Source organism: Mobula birostris, chromosome 30 (assembly GCF_030028105.1).
Source record: "Mobula birostris isolate sMobBir1 chromosome 30, sMobBir1.hap1, whole genome shotgun sequence".
In the NCBI taxonomy this organism is placed as follows: domain Eukaryota; kingdom Metazoa; phylum Chordata; class Chondrichthyes; order Myliobatiformes; family Myliobatidae; genus Mobula; species Mobula birostris.
The window spans coordinates 38,069,965-38,087,063 of NC_092399.1; the positions used below are offsets into that span (position 1 = coordinate 38,069,965).

At 44.4% G+C, this 17,099-nt stretch overlaps 1 protein-coding gene across 1 annotated transcript in view; it reads left to right on the forward strand.

Moving 5' to 3' along the window:
- LOC140190525 (adhesion G protein-coupled receptor B2-like) overlaps positions 1-17,099 on the forward strand; it is a 1,142,782-nt gene that overhangs the window by 111,491 nt on the left and 1,014,192 nt on the right. Inside the window, exon 2 of the mRNA XM_072247176.1 lies at positions 822-905. Coding sequence (XP_072103277.1) covers positions 822-905 — 84 coding nt within the window. The remainder of the gene's footprint in view (positions 1-821; positions 906-17,099) is intronic.

Genomic DNA, 17,099 nt, shown 5'->3' on the forward strand with positions numbered 1-17,099 from the left:
CTTATTTAATTACTCTCTATATATCCAAAAAATCTTTTGGTATATTTTTTATGTTATTGGCTATTACTGGCTAGTTTAGCTTCGTGGTTCATCTTTTCTCTCCTTATGCTTATATTTTAGTTGTCATCCATTGGTTTTTAAAAACTTTCTAATCCTCTACTTTCCCACTAATTTTTGCCCTTCATATGCCCTCTCTTTTGCTTTTGCTTTTATACTGACTATTGTCTACAGTAGCATAGTGATTAGCACAACACTTTACAGTACCAGTGACCCGGGTTCATCTTCCTCTGCTGTCTGTAAGGAGTATGTATGTTCTCTTTGTGGACTATATGGGTTTCTATCCGCGGCTCCGATTTCCCCTCACAGTCCGAAGTCCACAGTTGGTAGGTTCATGGATTATTGTAAATTACACCATGATTAAGCTAGGCTAGGGCTTGCTGGGCAACGCAGCACGGCTGAAAAGGCTGGAAGGGTCTAGACCATGCTGTAGTTCAATAAATAAATAAATAAGTAAAATATGCTTTATTTTTCTTCCTGTTTAACTTTAGATCCAAGGTTCCCTTACCTGACCACCCTTGTTCTTATTGGAATATGCCCATCCTGTACTCTGATTGGCTGGTTTTTAAACAATTCCCAGATGTCAGATATGGACTAGCCCTGTAGGTGTTGCTCCCAATCAATGACCCTTACCTCGAATCGTAACATGACCTTTCCCGATATAGTACCTTCCTGCTACGTGCTAACGCCTTTTATAGTAGCATTTTATGGAGATTAAGTTAGCTTAGTTCAAGGGGTTAAATGGGTTTATCTTCTTTTTTCAGGAAGTGAAATTAAGAAACTACGGAAAATTAGAAGGCAGCATCCAAGATCAGCTGATGACCCTGGAACATTTATGGCACAAATTGGTAATTTTACTGACTTTCCTATGTAAGAATGTTTTAGTTCCAAAATTGTAATTCAATCCTCATGTTTTATTGCCAAAAATGTAGCTTCGTAGGGTTTTAGGTACATAGATAAGCTCATTTGAATGAAATTTAAGAATAAAAAAAGAAATGAAATGCTAAAAATGGGCCTAAAATTATGTTCACTTTTAAGTTTATTGCCATTCAACTGTACACATGTATACTGCCAAATGTGACAATGTTACTCCACACCGAGGTGTATAACATAGTACATATATAATCACCCACATAACACAAAAATATTGCCACAAATAGTAAGGTATATATATGATAGAAGTTAAAAAGTAGACAAGATAATGCTACTGATGCTTCATAAGTGATGGGACCTGGATAGTGGCAGGGAGTTCAGTAGTTTTATGGCCTGGGGGAAGAAGTTGTTTCCATCCTAATAGTTCTTGTCATCATGCTAAATTAAAATGCAGAAGAAAGGGAAACAACAAAATTTTGATAATAAATTTGAAGTATTTTATTATAACTTCAATATATTGCCATAGCTTCCAAGGTTTGTTAATAATTGACATGGAAGTCATATTTCAAAAAATAGCTAAATACATTGGTCTTTTTATGCCTTTAAGACTCCCGGATTTACCATGTTTTTTGGTAAAGAATTATGTCAAAATGCTTATGTGAAGAAAATGGTCAACTAGTTGAATCTCTTGAATCTTAATTTCTGTTCTAGTTTCACAAGTACCTTTCAATTTGCTTTGACATTGTTGAACAGATCCAAGTTTATTAGTGAAACACAGATGGCCTCAATCTAGCATTTATCTTCTCATCACACTAACACACAACATCAATATTATTATTACTCCTCACAGACACCAACACCTCATGTCCACAATTTCTGCTGGCTTAAATTCTGAATGAGGAGGTAAAGTCCATGCTGAAGGTCTGGAGAGGTTTCCAAATACCTTTTCTCCTCATTGAAATGGGTGCTCAAGTTCCTCTTTTTAGTTTCAACAACCTTTGCATCATAACATGCAAGCTATTTTCACATAGGTCTCACAAAATGCAAATGTGAGTTTATAAAATGCATTGCCTCCAAGGTTTATTCTCATAAGTGATATTATTAGTACAGGCAGACACCATATCTTCATAAGAACATTTGGATGACTGCAGTTAGAATTGCAATCTGGCATGTTGGTTACTTGGACCATGACTATGCATGTGAGTACTTTTTCACACAGGTGAGAGTCAATTATTAGTTATTCACTCAACCTCCACTGAGAATGAAAGTGCATGGAGCAAGAGGATGTAGGTGACATTCAGACTGAATATTCCTTATCTGTAATCATTAAGGAGGACACAGAGGAGGGGGCAGTGAATTTCTAACACATGAAATCACTAACGTGTAGGAAGAATTAGGAATGTTAGCAGGATGGTATATGCAGGCCTGGGTGATATATGCATCCCAGAGTGCTATGCGAGTAAATGTAGAGGCTTGCTGTGGTCTTGACAGAGATTTCTAAGATTTTACTGGCAACAGGTGAGGAACCAAATAACTGAAAGGCAAATTAGCTTGATACTATGAGTTAGAAAGTGATGGTAAAGCTTGTTGTCGTGACTGGAGTCAAATAACTAATGCCAAGTGGTATTCTGCAAAGATCAATTTTATGACCCTCAGTGATTTGGCTATGAGTGTACTGTAGGTGGTATGATGTTGTAGGTGACATAAAAATGTTTTGTTGTAGGAGTATTGGGCTTAAGGGTAATATTAATTAGTTGGTAAGATGGGGAGGGAAATGGCAGATAGAATTTAATCATATTAAATGCAGTAGTAGTGCTGTCAGCAGTATTGAGGTACAGAGAACACTTAGTGTGCAAGTCTGGGGCTCCCTGAAAATAGGTGGTGAAGAAAGCATTTGAGATACTTGTCTTCATTATCCAGGGAGCATAATATAAACCAGGAGGTAAGGGACAATTTTATAAAACATTTGTCACTCCATAATTATAGTACTTTGTACGTTTCTGGTCACCACAACCACAGGATAGAGTGCAGAAAAGATTTGCAGGGATGTTATGAACAGAGACAGGATATATTGGGGCTATTTTCCTTGGAACAGATGAGACTAAGAAAACTTGACAGAGATCACAGAATTAGTATGGCAGGAGGGTAAGGGGGAAGAGGAAAGAGTTCTGAGGATTTTTTTTCACTGGAGGGAATTTGGATCTGGAATGTGCCACCTGAGTGGATGGTGCAAACAAGTACTTTTGCGACATTTAAGAAGCATCAGGATGATAACTTGAGTGATCAAATCATAGAAAGCTTCAGACCTAATACAGGTAAGTGGGATTAATACAGATTGTTAGTTGATGATCGGCGTGGACATAATGGATGGAAGAATTTGTTTCTGTTCTGTGCGACTATAATTCTGTGATGCTATGAAAAATAAGAATCAAAATGGATGTAAAATAATTCATGACACTAATGTTTATAATAGAGTTTTACTCTGTGTAATCACTTGAATTTTCTTCAGTGCTGGATAATGCAACTGAATTAATGTTTCATTGTAAGAGTTAATTGTTTTTGTTGGATATAATTTTAGAAAGACAGTATTTAACATATTTAATGGACAACTGTATCTTCCTCTGTTGGTCTTTGGCTGGTTACTAACTGAGCAAGCTTGCAGCTTAGTCTAATTGTGTTAAGTTTCATTCTCTGCCATTAAACAAATTGTTGACCATGCCTCCTGGTCCTAGCCTCTCCTTCCACTGTGTGCAAAAATCTATCCCTCAGATTTCCTTTGAGTTTATTCCCTCTCATCTTAAATTTATGCCTTCTAATTCCAGATTTCCATGTCCTGGTATAAATATTTTGACTATCTGCATCTGTGCCCCTCATAATTTTATAAACTTACATAAGGTCATACCTCAGTCCGTTATGTTCCAGTGAGAATAAACTCAGCCTATCCCATCTCTTCCTATAACAACAGCTCTCCATTACAGGCAACATTGCGGTGAATCTCTTCTGCACTCACTCTAGCAAATCATTCCTGCAGTGCAGCAATCAGAACTACAGATTTTGTCCATCTGTTGTCTTCTTCTTCTTCTTTTGTGCTAATCGTCACTCCTCCACCTATCTCTGTATCATCAGCAAATTCAGCCACAAATCCATTAATCCCATAGTCCAAATCATTGACATACATCATAAAAAGCAGCGGTCCCAACACCAACCCCTGTGGAACTCCACTAGTAACCCACAGCCAGCCGGAATAGAACCCCTTTATTCCCACTCTCTCTTTTCTGCCGATCAGCCAATACTCCATGAATGCTAGTAACTGCTCTGTGATTCTATGGGCTGTTATCTTGCCAAGTAGCCTTATGTGTGGCAGCTTGTCAAAAGCCTTCTGAAAATACAAGTACAACACATCTACTGCATCTCCTTTGTCTACCCTGCTTGTAATTTCCTCAAAAAATTGCAGTAGGTTAGTCAGGCAGGATTTTCCTTTCAGGAAACCATGCTGGCTTTGGCCTATCTTGTCATGTGCCTCCAGATACTCCGTTATCTCATCCCTGACAATCAATTCCAACAACTTCCCACTCACTGATTTCAGGCTAACAGGTCCATAGTTTCCTTTCTGCTGCCTCACACCCTTTTTAAATAGCGGAGTAATAGTTGCAATTTTCCAGGCATCTGGTACAATGCCATAATCTATCTATTCTTGAAAGATCATTGTTAATGCCTCTGAATCTCTCCAGCTACTTCCTTCAGAACCCAAGGGTGCATTCCATCAGGTCCAAGAGATTTACCCACCCTCAGACCATCAAGTTTCCTGAGCACCTTCTCAGTCGTAATTTTCACTGCACATACTTCACTTCCCTGACACTCTTGAATGTCCGGTGTGCTGCAGATGTATTCCATTGTGAAGACTGATGCAAAATACGCATTCAGTTCTTCTTCCATCTCTGCATCTCTCATTATAATATCTCCAGTGTCATTTTCTATTGGTCCTTTAGCTACCCTCAACTCTCTTTTACCTTTTATATAATTAAAAAAGCTTTTAGTATCTTCTTTGATATTAGTCGCCAGCTTCCTTTCATAATTCATCTTTTCCTTCCTAGTGACCTTCTTAGTTTCCTTCTGAAAGTTTGTAAGTTTCCCAATCCTCTGTCTTCCCACTCGCTTGGGCTTCCTTGTATGCCCTCTCTTTTACTTTGCTCTGACTTCACTTGTCAGCCACGGTAGTGTCCTTCTTCCATTCAAAAATTTCTTCTATTTGGAATACATACGTCTTGCACCTCCCTCATTTTTCAGAAACTCCAGCCATTGCTGCTCTGCTGTCCTTCCAGCTGTCCAGTCAGCCTCGGCCAGATCCTTTCTCATGCCACTGTAATTTCACTGAAGTACCGACACATTGGAATTTAGTTTCTCCTTCTCAAATTTCAAAGTGAACTCTATCATATTGTGATCACTGTTCCCCAAGGAACAGTAAGGTACCATAAATCTAATTACAATTTCATTTAAGTGTGACTGGATTTGTGCCAACAACCTATTGTTCAGTCAACTGAAAATCTGTAAGTTTGTATTGATTCTTTGAGGTTTTTAAGGAATATGGATCTAACTGGACCATGGTCAGTGCCCAGTTATTTGATCCTATTTGATGAACACAATGCTCAATGACCATTTATAACACAACTACAACACATGAAGGGAAAGTGAGTCTTTACAGACCAATACAATTCAAGTGGATAGTTATCTAATCTGGAACCAAACCCACTTTAATCATACCACTTCTGGTTTTAATAAAGTTCCAATGAATGACAACATCCAATCTATTTACTGGAGCAAATATTGCCATTTAAGTATTGTAACGTTCTGGGGGTGGGGGGCACGTGGTCGACAGCCTGTCTCTGCATTTCTAATGACCAGCACTGTTTATTGTTCTTGTGTTAAAAGATTTTGTGGGATTATGGGGGGAAGTTCCAGTTCATTTATTGTTCCATTTTAGCTTGGGTTATACAGTTATGCACTTGTGTATTTGTGAGTCAGCCTAACTGTAACCAGGGCTTGTGATGGTCACCTCCCCCATCTGATTGAGACTGGTTGGGTTCACTCTCTGAGTCAGGGTGCCCGTCTATTTTGTGTTTATCACAATAAAATGGTTGCTGAGTTAATGAGCTTCCTCATTTGCTATTCTGGACCAAATGCTCACTACATCGGTGGCAGGAGTGGGATGCGAGATCGATGATGAGATTGAAGAGCTACGAAGTCAGTTAGGAGCCTTAAGACCCGGGGAATAAGACGACGGTCCGAGCAGAATACCTCTCTCACACCAGCGGGCAGGGCTTGTGAAGACGAGACCCAGAGGGAGGACCTGGGAACCGAGCATTGTGCCTTCCCAGGGAGCCAGGACAGAGTGAGTCACCCAGGCTCTCCAACCTGTGGGATAGAGTGGAGTGCATCACTTGTCTTTGTAATGACCCACACCAACAAACCCAAGACGCCATGGGAAGATGGGCACCATGGCAGACACTGCCAGAGCAAGAGGAAGGTCAAAAGGCCTCAGCACCTCAAGGTCTACCCTGTAAGCTCCCCAGATAGAACAGTACCAGCTGCTTGGAGCCTTACCTGGCACAAGTCAAACTTGCCACATGGCACATCAGATATGAGACACCGGTGCTTCTTGCCCTGGCACTGGATAGAAATCCCTTGCGGTCCTTCCTTGAACTAACAGCACTGGAGCAGCATGACTACCGGGTCCTCATAATGGCACTGAGCAGCGTTTCAAGCAGAGGCCATAGGTGGAAGCAATTAGGGAAGAACTGTGCAGCAGACTGTGCCATATGGGAGAAATTCTGGGGGCATTAGCAGCTGATCTTCGCCACTGTGCTCAGCATGGCTACCCCCAGTTCCCCCTGCTGCCCAGGAAGAGCTTGCCGTCCACGCCTTTGTAAAGCCACTGAGGCTGGAGCGCCTTCGGCAGCAAGTTCGCCTCTGATCACCATCGTCGCTGGATGAGGCGCTGGCTGAGGTGGAGGGGGCAGAAGCAACTTTAACTCCTCAAAGTGTTCCAGCATTGCCCCACGTGCTGCGAGCCAGGGCCTGAGTCACCGCGGCGCAGGAGGAAATTGACGAGGACGAGCCCGTGAGACAGATCTGACTAGCGCCGCGCCAACCCCACCGCCGGCCACGAAATGATCTCTGCTACCAGTGTGGTGAAGCAGTCATTTGGCTGGGAACTGCCCCGCACTGACACTACACCACAGCTCAGTGCATCCATCAGGAAACACCGAGCGGACAGCGCCGCCCGAGGCCTCCTGCAGGATCCCTCCGTTGTTGCCCCTCCAGCTGGGCCGTTCAAATGAAGAGCAAGGCTTCTATGTGGACTGGATGGTGAAGACCAACAGATGGCGTGCGCTGGTGGACACGGAGTCAGCTGTCAATATCATTCACCCTGGTGTTCTCCCCAACACGGAGCAGCCATCCCCGCCCGGGGGGGGGTAGACAACGAAGGCAGTCCTGCTGGCTACACACACCGGCGATGAGAAGGAAGCAGAGGCTGTGCATCACCGTGGGGAGCAACGCTGTGGAGCATGAGGTGGGACTCATCAACATCTGGGAGTCCTGCATCATTGGCCTGGACCTGCTCTCCCGGTGCAGAGTCTGTGTGGATGTGTTGGGGAGAACACTCTACCTCGGTGCTGAAGCTGTGGCTCTCCAGCAGGGCAGCTGCAGAAAGCAGACCCTGCTGGGGCAGCAGCCACCATGGGTTTCACTGCAGCCTGGGGCATTGCAGCACTCCCTGCAGCGGCCCGTACACCGACCGCGACCGTCACGGTTTCACAGCGGCCCACCGCAGCACAGCTGAACCATGGAGAAGCGGCAGTGATGGCCGTTCAGGTGACAGCCGGTGACGACCTCCCCACCATGGACCATCAGCTGTGTTAAACAGGTGAGCGATCCCGTGTTTGCCCGGGTGAGAGGATGGCTGACTGTGCGATGACGGCTGGAGTGGGTGGAGGTGTCCGCCCTGGTCCCAGAGACCAAAGCCCCATACTCGCAGTGGGGAACGCTGGAGGTCTACGACGGGTTGGTGTTCTGTCGCTGGCAGTTGTCTGATGGTGACAGATATCTCTTGCAGCTGGTGGTCCCCCGGGTGCTCCACCCCATGGTGTTGTGGTCTGTGCACGGGTTGGTGGGGGCCAGCCATTGCAAAGACATTGGGCAAGCTGCATGAATGCTTTTGTTGGTCTGGGCATAGGCAGGACATGGAGCTGTTCGTGCACTGCTGCGACGCTTGCACGTCCCAAAAGCGGCCAGGCCGTCAGTCTAGGGTGCCGATGCAGCAATACATGGTGGGGGCATAGTATGGGTCTACTGCTCCTCCTAGAAGGGACTATCCCTCAGGCTGGGAAGCCATTGGAAGGAACCGGGAGAGGTGCTCGACGGCGTCTCTGAAGTGGTATATCGGGTACGGTTGCCTGAGTGGCGAAATGAGGTCGTGCTACACCAGGAACAGCTCGCACCGTGTCAGCCCTTGGTCACTGCTAACCCAGCGAGGCTGAAGGAAGGAAGTGACAGTCAGGAGGCCCTGCCTCTTACCTCAAACAAATGTCAACACTGACCAGGACTCTTGGAATTGTTTTGGACTCTGGGGTTGCCGGAGATGGCTGACCCCTCAGGTGGGGGCAATGTGACACTCTTTGGGGGCGTGATTGATAATCTGTCTCTGCATTTCTAATGACCAACACTGTTTATTGTTCTTGTGTTAAAATGCATGTGTGAGATTATGGGGGGGAAGTTCCAGTTCATTTATTGTTACATTTTAGCTTTGGTTATGCGCTCGTGTAGTGTATTTGTGAGTCAGCCTAACTGCAACCAGAGTGTATGGTGGTCACTTCTCCCTTCTGTTTGAGACTGGTTGGGTTCACTCTCCGGGTCAGGGTGCCCATTTGTTTTGTGTTTATCACAAGAAAACGGTTGTTGAGTTAACGAGCTTCCCTGTCTGTCGCTATGGACCAAATGCTTGCTACAGTATTAGATTAATCCTCATCAGAATTATAAAATGCAGTGTAATTGTATCTGTTTGGTTGGTAATTGTATATTATTGTCTCATAAATGTATATTGAGATAGAGTGAAAACCGTTGTATGCTCTCCACACGGATCATTCCAAAGAACGAACATATTGAGGTACTACAATGGGAAATGCAATGACAATGCAGAAGATAAGTGTTACAGTTACCATTACAGAGCAGCACCATCAAGGACATAGAACATGGCACAGTATAGGCCCTTCAGCCTACAATGTTGTACTGACCTTTTAACCTACTATAAGATCAATCTAATCCTTCCCTCCCACACAGCTCTCCATTTTTTTAATTATCCATGTGCCTATCCAGGAGTCTGTTAAATATCCTGAACGTATCTGTCATTACCACCACCCTTGCAGGACAATTCACACACCCACCACTCTCTGTGTGTAAAAAAATAAATGACCTCTGACATCCCTCCTATAATTTCCGCCAATTACCTTAAAATTATGCCCCCTCAAGTTAACCATTTCCCATCTAGGAAAAGATTTATGGCTGTCCGTGATTTATGATCTATGCCTCTTAACATCTGTACACATCTATCAAGTCATTTGTCATCCTCCTTCGATGAAAATAGAAAAGCCCTAACATGCTCAACCAAATGATGGATGCCTCATTCAAGAGGTGTTGCCTCAAAGAAGCATTGATCATTAAGGATCCTCGCCTCCTGGACACGCGATCTTCTCATTACTTCTTTCAGGGAGGAAGTACTGGTGCCTGGAGACTGAAATTCAACCATTTACGCACAGTATCTGCTACACTGCTGTCAGATTTTTGAATGGTCCATAAGCAATACTTTCTAAATTTATTTTTATTTTATTAATTTTAATACCATTTCATTATACTGTTGCTGCAAAACAACAAATTTCGTGTCATATATCAGTGACAATAAATCTGATTCTAATTCTACCTGTTTCAGTGTTTGGTGAAAGCATTAACTGAGCTGCAGTGAAATTGCAGATGGTCTTAAATAAACTTGACCTTTGCTTGGTGTTAGGTACCCCGTAACTGGGTTGCCAAACCAGCAGAAATGGACCACTTAGTTGGAGTCTGGATTACTGGAACTAAGAAAGTTTTATTAAAGAAATAAGTAACACAGTACTCTAATCGTAAGGATATAAGTGCAACGGGTTAGCAATGATAAAACACACATGTACACAGAACTAGGGTAATAGGAATCAATCAAGCTCTATCGCAGTCTAGGGGTAAAATGATCAGTCTCAAGTGACGCAGAGTTCAGTTCAGTTTAGTGCAGTTCGCAGTAATCGCTGTTGTGCCGTTGGAGAGAGAGAGAGCGAATGATGATATGCAAATCGGATTCAAACAGACCTTTGATATTCCTCGCAGTTAGCTTTCAGGCGAGCCCTTTTTAATGTCTTCTGAGGTCACCGACTGTGACCCCTCCGTTCCGGATACGATCGTTCTTCCGCGGTGAACCCGGCACCCAGGCAAGGGCGGACACACACACCAGGTTCCCGCCGATCGTACCTTTTCACCCTGTGCGTCTATGGTCGGTCCCGCAACCAGACCCCCAAACTCCTACCAACTTGTGGGGGCACACCGCACTTCCAGGGTCTCGTTACCTCGTGATCTCGAGGTGTCCGTCTTGCCTTAGCGAACCTATTCCTTTTATCCCCCTTCTGGGGTATCGCCTGTCCATCAAACTTCAAACAGTTCAGGTTCAAAGCAACCGGTCTGTCAATACTCGGAACTGTGTCTCTTTTCGTTAATCTCTCTCGTCTCTCATTAACATTTTGAACACTTCTCCCTTATCTCTCTCATTTACATCAATCTTCTGATAACTTGGTTTTTCGTCACACCCCTGTCCTTCAAAGGATTTTTACCGGGGTAAAATTTATAGGCATGCATACATTATTAGATACACACAAATATACATGGTCATCAGCTATTCGGCTAATACAAAGAACTCTAAGTTGTCAACACCTTGACAGACACTCAGCAATCACATTTTCCGTTCCTTTTAAATGTTTTATTTTTATATCAAATTCCAGTAGCACCAGGCTCCAACTTTTGTTTTTATCTTTCATAGTGGCCAAAAACGCTAATGGGTTGTGATCAATATAAACCTCAAAGTGTTGTAATGCTAGTATGATGGCCAGTAACTCTTTCTCCACAGTGGAATAATTTCTCTAATGGATATTAAATTTCTTAGAAAAATAAGCAACTGGGTAATCAACCCCCTCTTTGTCTGTCTGCAACAGCACCGCCCCGGCTGCTTCGTCGCTAGCATCTGTTGCTAGGGAGAAGGGTTTTCAAAGGTCAGGCACATTCAGCACAGGATGGTGACACAAAATCACCTTCAGATTCTCGATGGCTTGTTGACAAAGGTCGTTCCACACAAACTTCGCATTTTTTGGCAAGAGCTTAGTAAGAGGGAGGGTAATATCCGCAAAGTTTTTGCAAAACTTCCTATAGTACCCCACCATCCCCAAGAACCTTCTCAGGGCTCTCTTGTCTGTCGGGGTAGGGACTTCCGAGATAGCCCGCACCTCAGCCTGCATCGGAGCCAGCTGCCCCTGTCCTACCACAAATCCCAGATAAGTGACCTTCGCGTGGCCAAACTCACATTTTGTGAGATTTACTGTCAGGTTGGCTTCAGACAGCCGTTTAAACAGCTCCTCTACTGCCACAATGTGCTCCTCCCACGTGTCACTTCAGACCACTAAATCATCAATATACGCTTCTGTGTTCCTTAATCCCTTTATCACTGAATTAATCATCCTCTGGAAGATCCCTGGGGCATTTTTCAGGCCAAAAGGTAAAACATTATACTCGTATAAACCGGAGGGAGTGACAAAAGCTGAGATTTCTCTAGCCCGATTGGTTAAAGGAACACACCAGTACCCTTTCAGCAAATCGATCTTTGTGATGTACTTAGCTCTCCCCACTTTATCGATGCAATTGTCTACCCTAAGCATCAGTTTTTGTGATGGCATTCACTTTTCTGTAATCTGTACAGAATCGGATGCTCCTATCGACTTTCGGGACAACCACACAGGGAGAAGCCCATTCCGATTTGGATGGCCTAATAATACCTGTGGCTAGCATGTGCTCAATTTCTTTCTCCACTAGCTTGCCCTTCTCCAAGTTCATCCTCTAGGGGTGTTGTTTAATAGGCTGATCTGATGTAACAACAACATCATGCACCGACCCTTTGCATCGCCTCGGGACATCAGGACATACATCTGCGTGCCGGTTAATTAGCTTTATTAATGGCTCGCTCTGTTCAGGGGTTAGGTGAGAGACCTTATCAGCAAAATTAGCCAGAACAATAGAGTTCTCCAATTGGGTCGGCACCATATTTATCTTTTCAAGATGGGTTTTCCCTGTATCATTCGACACCCCAGTCTCATTAATTTTCATGATATCACCAACTAGATCTGCTTTCTGATCGTGGTAAGCTTTTAACATGTTAATGTGTACCAACTGTGTGGGTTTACGCCTGTCCGGCGTTTCAATAACATAATTCAAAGGGTCTATCTTTTTAATTACCTTGTACGGACCGTGGAATCTTGCCTGGAGGGGGTTGGTTACCATGGGAACAGAACTAAGACCCGATCGCCCACTTGGAACACTTGTTCGCGGGCACGCCTATCACACCATTGTTTCATTTTAGTTTGGGAGTGTCACAGATTTTCTTTGGCAAGGTCACAGATCCTTTCAAGCCTCTCACGAAATTTTAAAACATAATCAATCACATTAACTTGGACTGCCGGACTGGACCATTGCTCTTTCAGTAAGGTCAGGGGTCCTCTGGGCCGATGACTGAAGACAAGATCGAATGGGCTGAACCTCAATGACTCTTGAACCGTGTCCCTCACGGCAAATAACAAGAAGGGCAAAGCATCATCCCAGCCCCTAGCGTTCTCTTGACAGTAAATTTTAATCATGGTCTTTAATGTGGCGTTGAATCGTTCCAACGCCCCTTGGGACTCTGGGTGGTACGCGGAGGCCAAAATCTGCTTTGCTCCCATCTCATCCAACATCCGTCGGAATGTGTGAGATGTGAAGACACTCCCCTGATCTGACTGGATTTCCCTTGGCAGCCCCACCGTAGTGAACAATTTCACAAGCACCTTTACCACTGCGGGAGCCTTGACGCTTGCCAGGGGCACAGCCTCCGGAAACCTGGTGGCAGCGCACATTATAGTCATCACATACTCTCGCCCACTCGCAGTTCTGGGCAGGAGACCGACAAAATCCACAATTATTTGGGAAAGAGGTTTCCCAAAAGTGGGTATCGGTCGAAGGGGTGCTTTAGGCAGGACCTGATTCGGCTTTCCTACCACCTGACAGGAATGACACCGTCTACAATATTCAATAATATCCTTCCTCATGTTCAGCCAGTAAAACTCTTTCATAATTCTATTTACTGTTTTCCTCACCCCAAAATGTCCACCGAGGGGTATCTTGTGGGCAGGTTAAAAATCTCGCCCCTATAAATTTTCGGCACTACCACCTGGTGTACCACCCCCCATTCCTCATCTGCGGGCACGGTACGTGGTCTCCATTTCCTCATTAGTACTCCCTCCTTCACATAATAGCCCACTGCCTCCCTTTTTAATCCTGCTTCAGAGAGAGCTGTCTCTGCCAAAACCATCAGCTCCTCGTCTCGCTCCTGTGCCTGTACAAATTCCTTCCTTGCTAATGATAAATCTACTTCAGCTCCCTCACTTCCTCCCGTTTTACTATGCTCCTTCTTTTCACTTTCTAACCCCCCCGGTACAAGGCTGGTAGAAACGTCTCAGCTAAATCTATATTCATTTCGGCAGTCTTTCTGGACATGCGCCGAGTCACTGCGCAAACGGGATAAACCAGTGTGTCCATGGGCATGGTCTCAGTCCTGGCAGGCTGGCTTGTCAATCTTACTGCTGAGTACACCTCTCCGCCGGCGAGGTCATTACCGAGTAAGACCTCCATGTCTTCCATCGGTAGTTCAGGCCTCACCCCGATCGTGACCAGTCCGGAGACCAAGTCGCTCTTTAGGTGTATCTGGTGCAAAGGTACTGCTTCAGTCCCTTTCCCAATGCCTTTTATCACACTGACCTCCCCAGTCTCGGTCTCTGAACTAAAGTCTAAAACACTCCGTAAGATCAGTGACTGACAAGCTCCCGTGTCTCTCCAGATCTGCACTGGAACTGGGTTTGACCCCTCCTTCACCGACACAAATCCTGCCGAAATAAACTTCTCGCGCCCTTCCTGAACTTTATCAGACCTCTTCTCCCCTAGTGGTTTGTTTGCCGGCTCAATACAGCCAGTCGGAGTCGTTTTTCCTTTCCCCGTCTCCCTCTTTGGGGCGAGGCACCTGGACGCAAAGTGACCGGCTTTCCCACAATTATAGCATACGGCACCAGGAGACTTCCTACCAAACTGCTTCCTGTCTACCTTATCCCTCACACTAGTCCCCGGCTTACTTTCTAGCTTTTCTGGCGGACTCTCCCCACCGTCTTGACTACCCTTCTGGTAGCCTTTACTCGGGGTAAACTTCGTTTTATGTGTCAACGTGTACTCATCTGCTAACAGCAGTTGCGGCTAAGGTGTCTGTCTCTTTCTCATCTAGGTAGTGTCTCATACCTTCAGGAACACAACTTTTAAACTGCTCAATCAGGATTAGCTGTAGCAGTCTGTCATAATCCCCATTGACCCCTTTCAAGGTGCGCCAACGCTCACAATATATCTGCATCTCACGGGCAAACTCTAAATACGTGTGGCCCCACTGCTTCCTGGCATTCCGGACCTCTGCCGGTCTGCCTCCGGGACCAACTCATAAATCCTGAGTATGGTCTCTTTCACCACATCATACCTCTGGGCATCTTCTGCGGACAAGGCCGAGTAAGCTTGTTGGGCTTTTCCTTTAAGTACACTCTGAAGCAAAACAGCCCACTTATCCCTCGGCCAGTCCTGACTTGCAGCAACCTTTTCAAAATGGAGAAAGTACCAATCAACATCAGTCTCCTCAAATGGGGGAACCAGCCTAACCTCCTGGGTCGCCCTGAACCCTCCACCTTGGTTCGGTATGGCCCCTGCGCTATCGTCATCTTTAACTTCTCCAGCTCAAATTCCCTTTCCCTCTATTTCTCTCTCGCTTCTCGTTCCAACTGTCTGTCCCTCTCTTCTCGCTCCAACTGCTTCTCTTCTCACTCCAGCTGTTTTATCTAGAACTCGTGTTCGAGTCTCAATTTTTCAATCTGCAGCTGTACTGCTTCTCCACCAGGTTTTCCCTTAGATACCACCTCCAGCTCCCCTTGGGGAAACACACCTTTAGATACATAATGCTCTATGATAGCTCTGTGCATCTCTGCTCTCCTCGTTGTCGACTTCCCCTTAAAAAGATTCAACCGTTTGGCCACAGCTGCCAATTCTGATTTCCTGGCATCCTCTAATGCCTCCAAGGTTGGTGCCTTTAGAAATTCCTCAATCTCCATTTCTGCTGTTTGCCCTTTCTTTCTTTCGGGAATTTTAACCCAATCAATTTACCCCATCAATTTACGCCGTCCCAAATTTAGCGTTCAAAATTGCGGACGAGAACCCCACTTATGTTACGTACCCCGTAACTGGGTTGCCAAACCAGCAGAAATGGACCACTTAGTTGGAGTCTGGATTACTGGAACTAAGAAAGTATTATTAAAGAAATAAGTAACACAGTACTCTAATCGTAAGGATATAAATGCAACGGGTTAGCAATGATAAAACACACATGTACACAGAACTAGGGTAATAGGAATCAATCAAGCTCTATCGCAGTCTAGGGGTAAAATGATCAGTCTCAAGTGACGCAGAGTTCAGTTCAGTTTAGTGCAGTTCGCAGTAATCGCTGTTGTGCCGTTGGAGAGAGAGAGAGCGAATGATGATATGCAAATCGGATTCAAACAGACCTTTGATATTCCTCGCAGTTAGCTTTCGGGCGAGCCCTTTTTAATGTCTTCTGAGGTCACCGACTGTGACCCCTCCGTTCCGGATACGATCGTTCTTCCGCGGTGAACCCGGCACCCAAGCAAGGGCGGACACACACACCAGGTTCCCGCCGATCGTACCTTTTCACCCTGTGCGTCTATGGTCGGTCCCGCGACCAGACCCCCAAACTCCTACCATTGTGGGGGCACACCGCACTTCCAGGGTCTCGTTATCTCGTGATCTCGAGGTGTCCGTCTTGCCTTAGCGAACCTATTCCTTTTATCCCCCTTCTGGGGTATCGCCTGTCCATCAAACTTCAAACAGTTCAGGTTCAAAGCAACCGGTCTGTCAATACTCGGAACTGTGTCTCTTTTCGTTAATCTCTCTCATCTCTCATTAACATTTTGAACGCTTCTCCCTTATCTCTCATTTGCATCAATCTTCTGATAACTTGGTTTTTCATCACATTGGATTCTCCCTGCTCAATCTGGATGCTATTATAAAGCCAAAGAACAATGAGCTCATAGCCGAAGCTAATGCTAAACAAGACAGTAGAGTGACGATCAACAAAATCATTAATTTTTCATTGCAGGAAATATTTCGAAAAGTAATCTGGCAGATGAAAAGGTGATGAGATCAGAACTGTAACCCTTTCAAATTTCTGTTACTTTAGCTCTCTATTGAAGTAAGCTGGTACAAAGTATGTTGTGATACAATTCCACCGGCTTTATGTTAAAAGCCCTGCATTGACTTGGTCTTGTGTTTGTAAGCTATCCTGGTACTTTTCCCCTAGTATTTCTGCATTCATTGGATACTCTTGTCAGTATGAGCACTTTCATGTCTTCATACAGAACATCCTTATTGATTGATATCATTGAGACTCAATATAATTTATTGCTAAATAACTTCTAACATAAAACCTGAATGGTTGAATGCAATTTTGTAACATGAACCAGACTGTTGTACTGGGAACAGATCAATCCATTTCAATGTAGCAGATTGTCTCTGAGATGACATTAAAGTAGCTAGAAAAAAAGCAATATAAATGCTAATATATGAGAACAATATAACATTGCTAATGTTATGCATTATTTTTATGTATTATTGCAATACCTTCTGCTTTATATGTTTCACTTTGAAATAAAGGCTGTTAATTAGTAAAGAATGTTGTCAATAAAGCTTCACTTTGA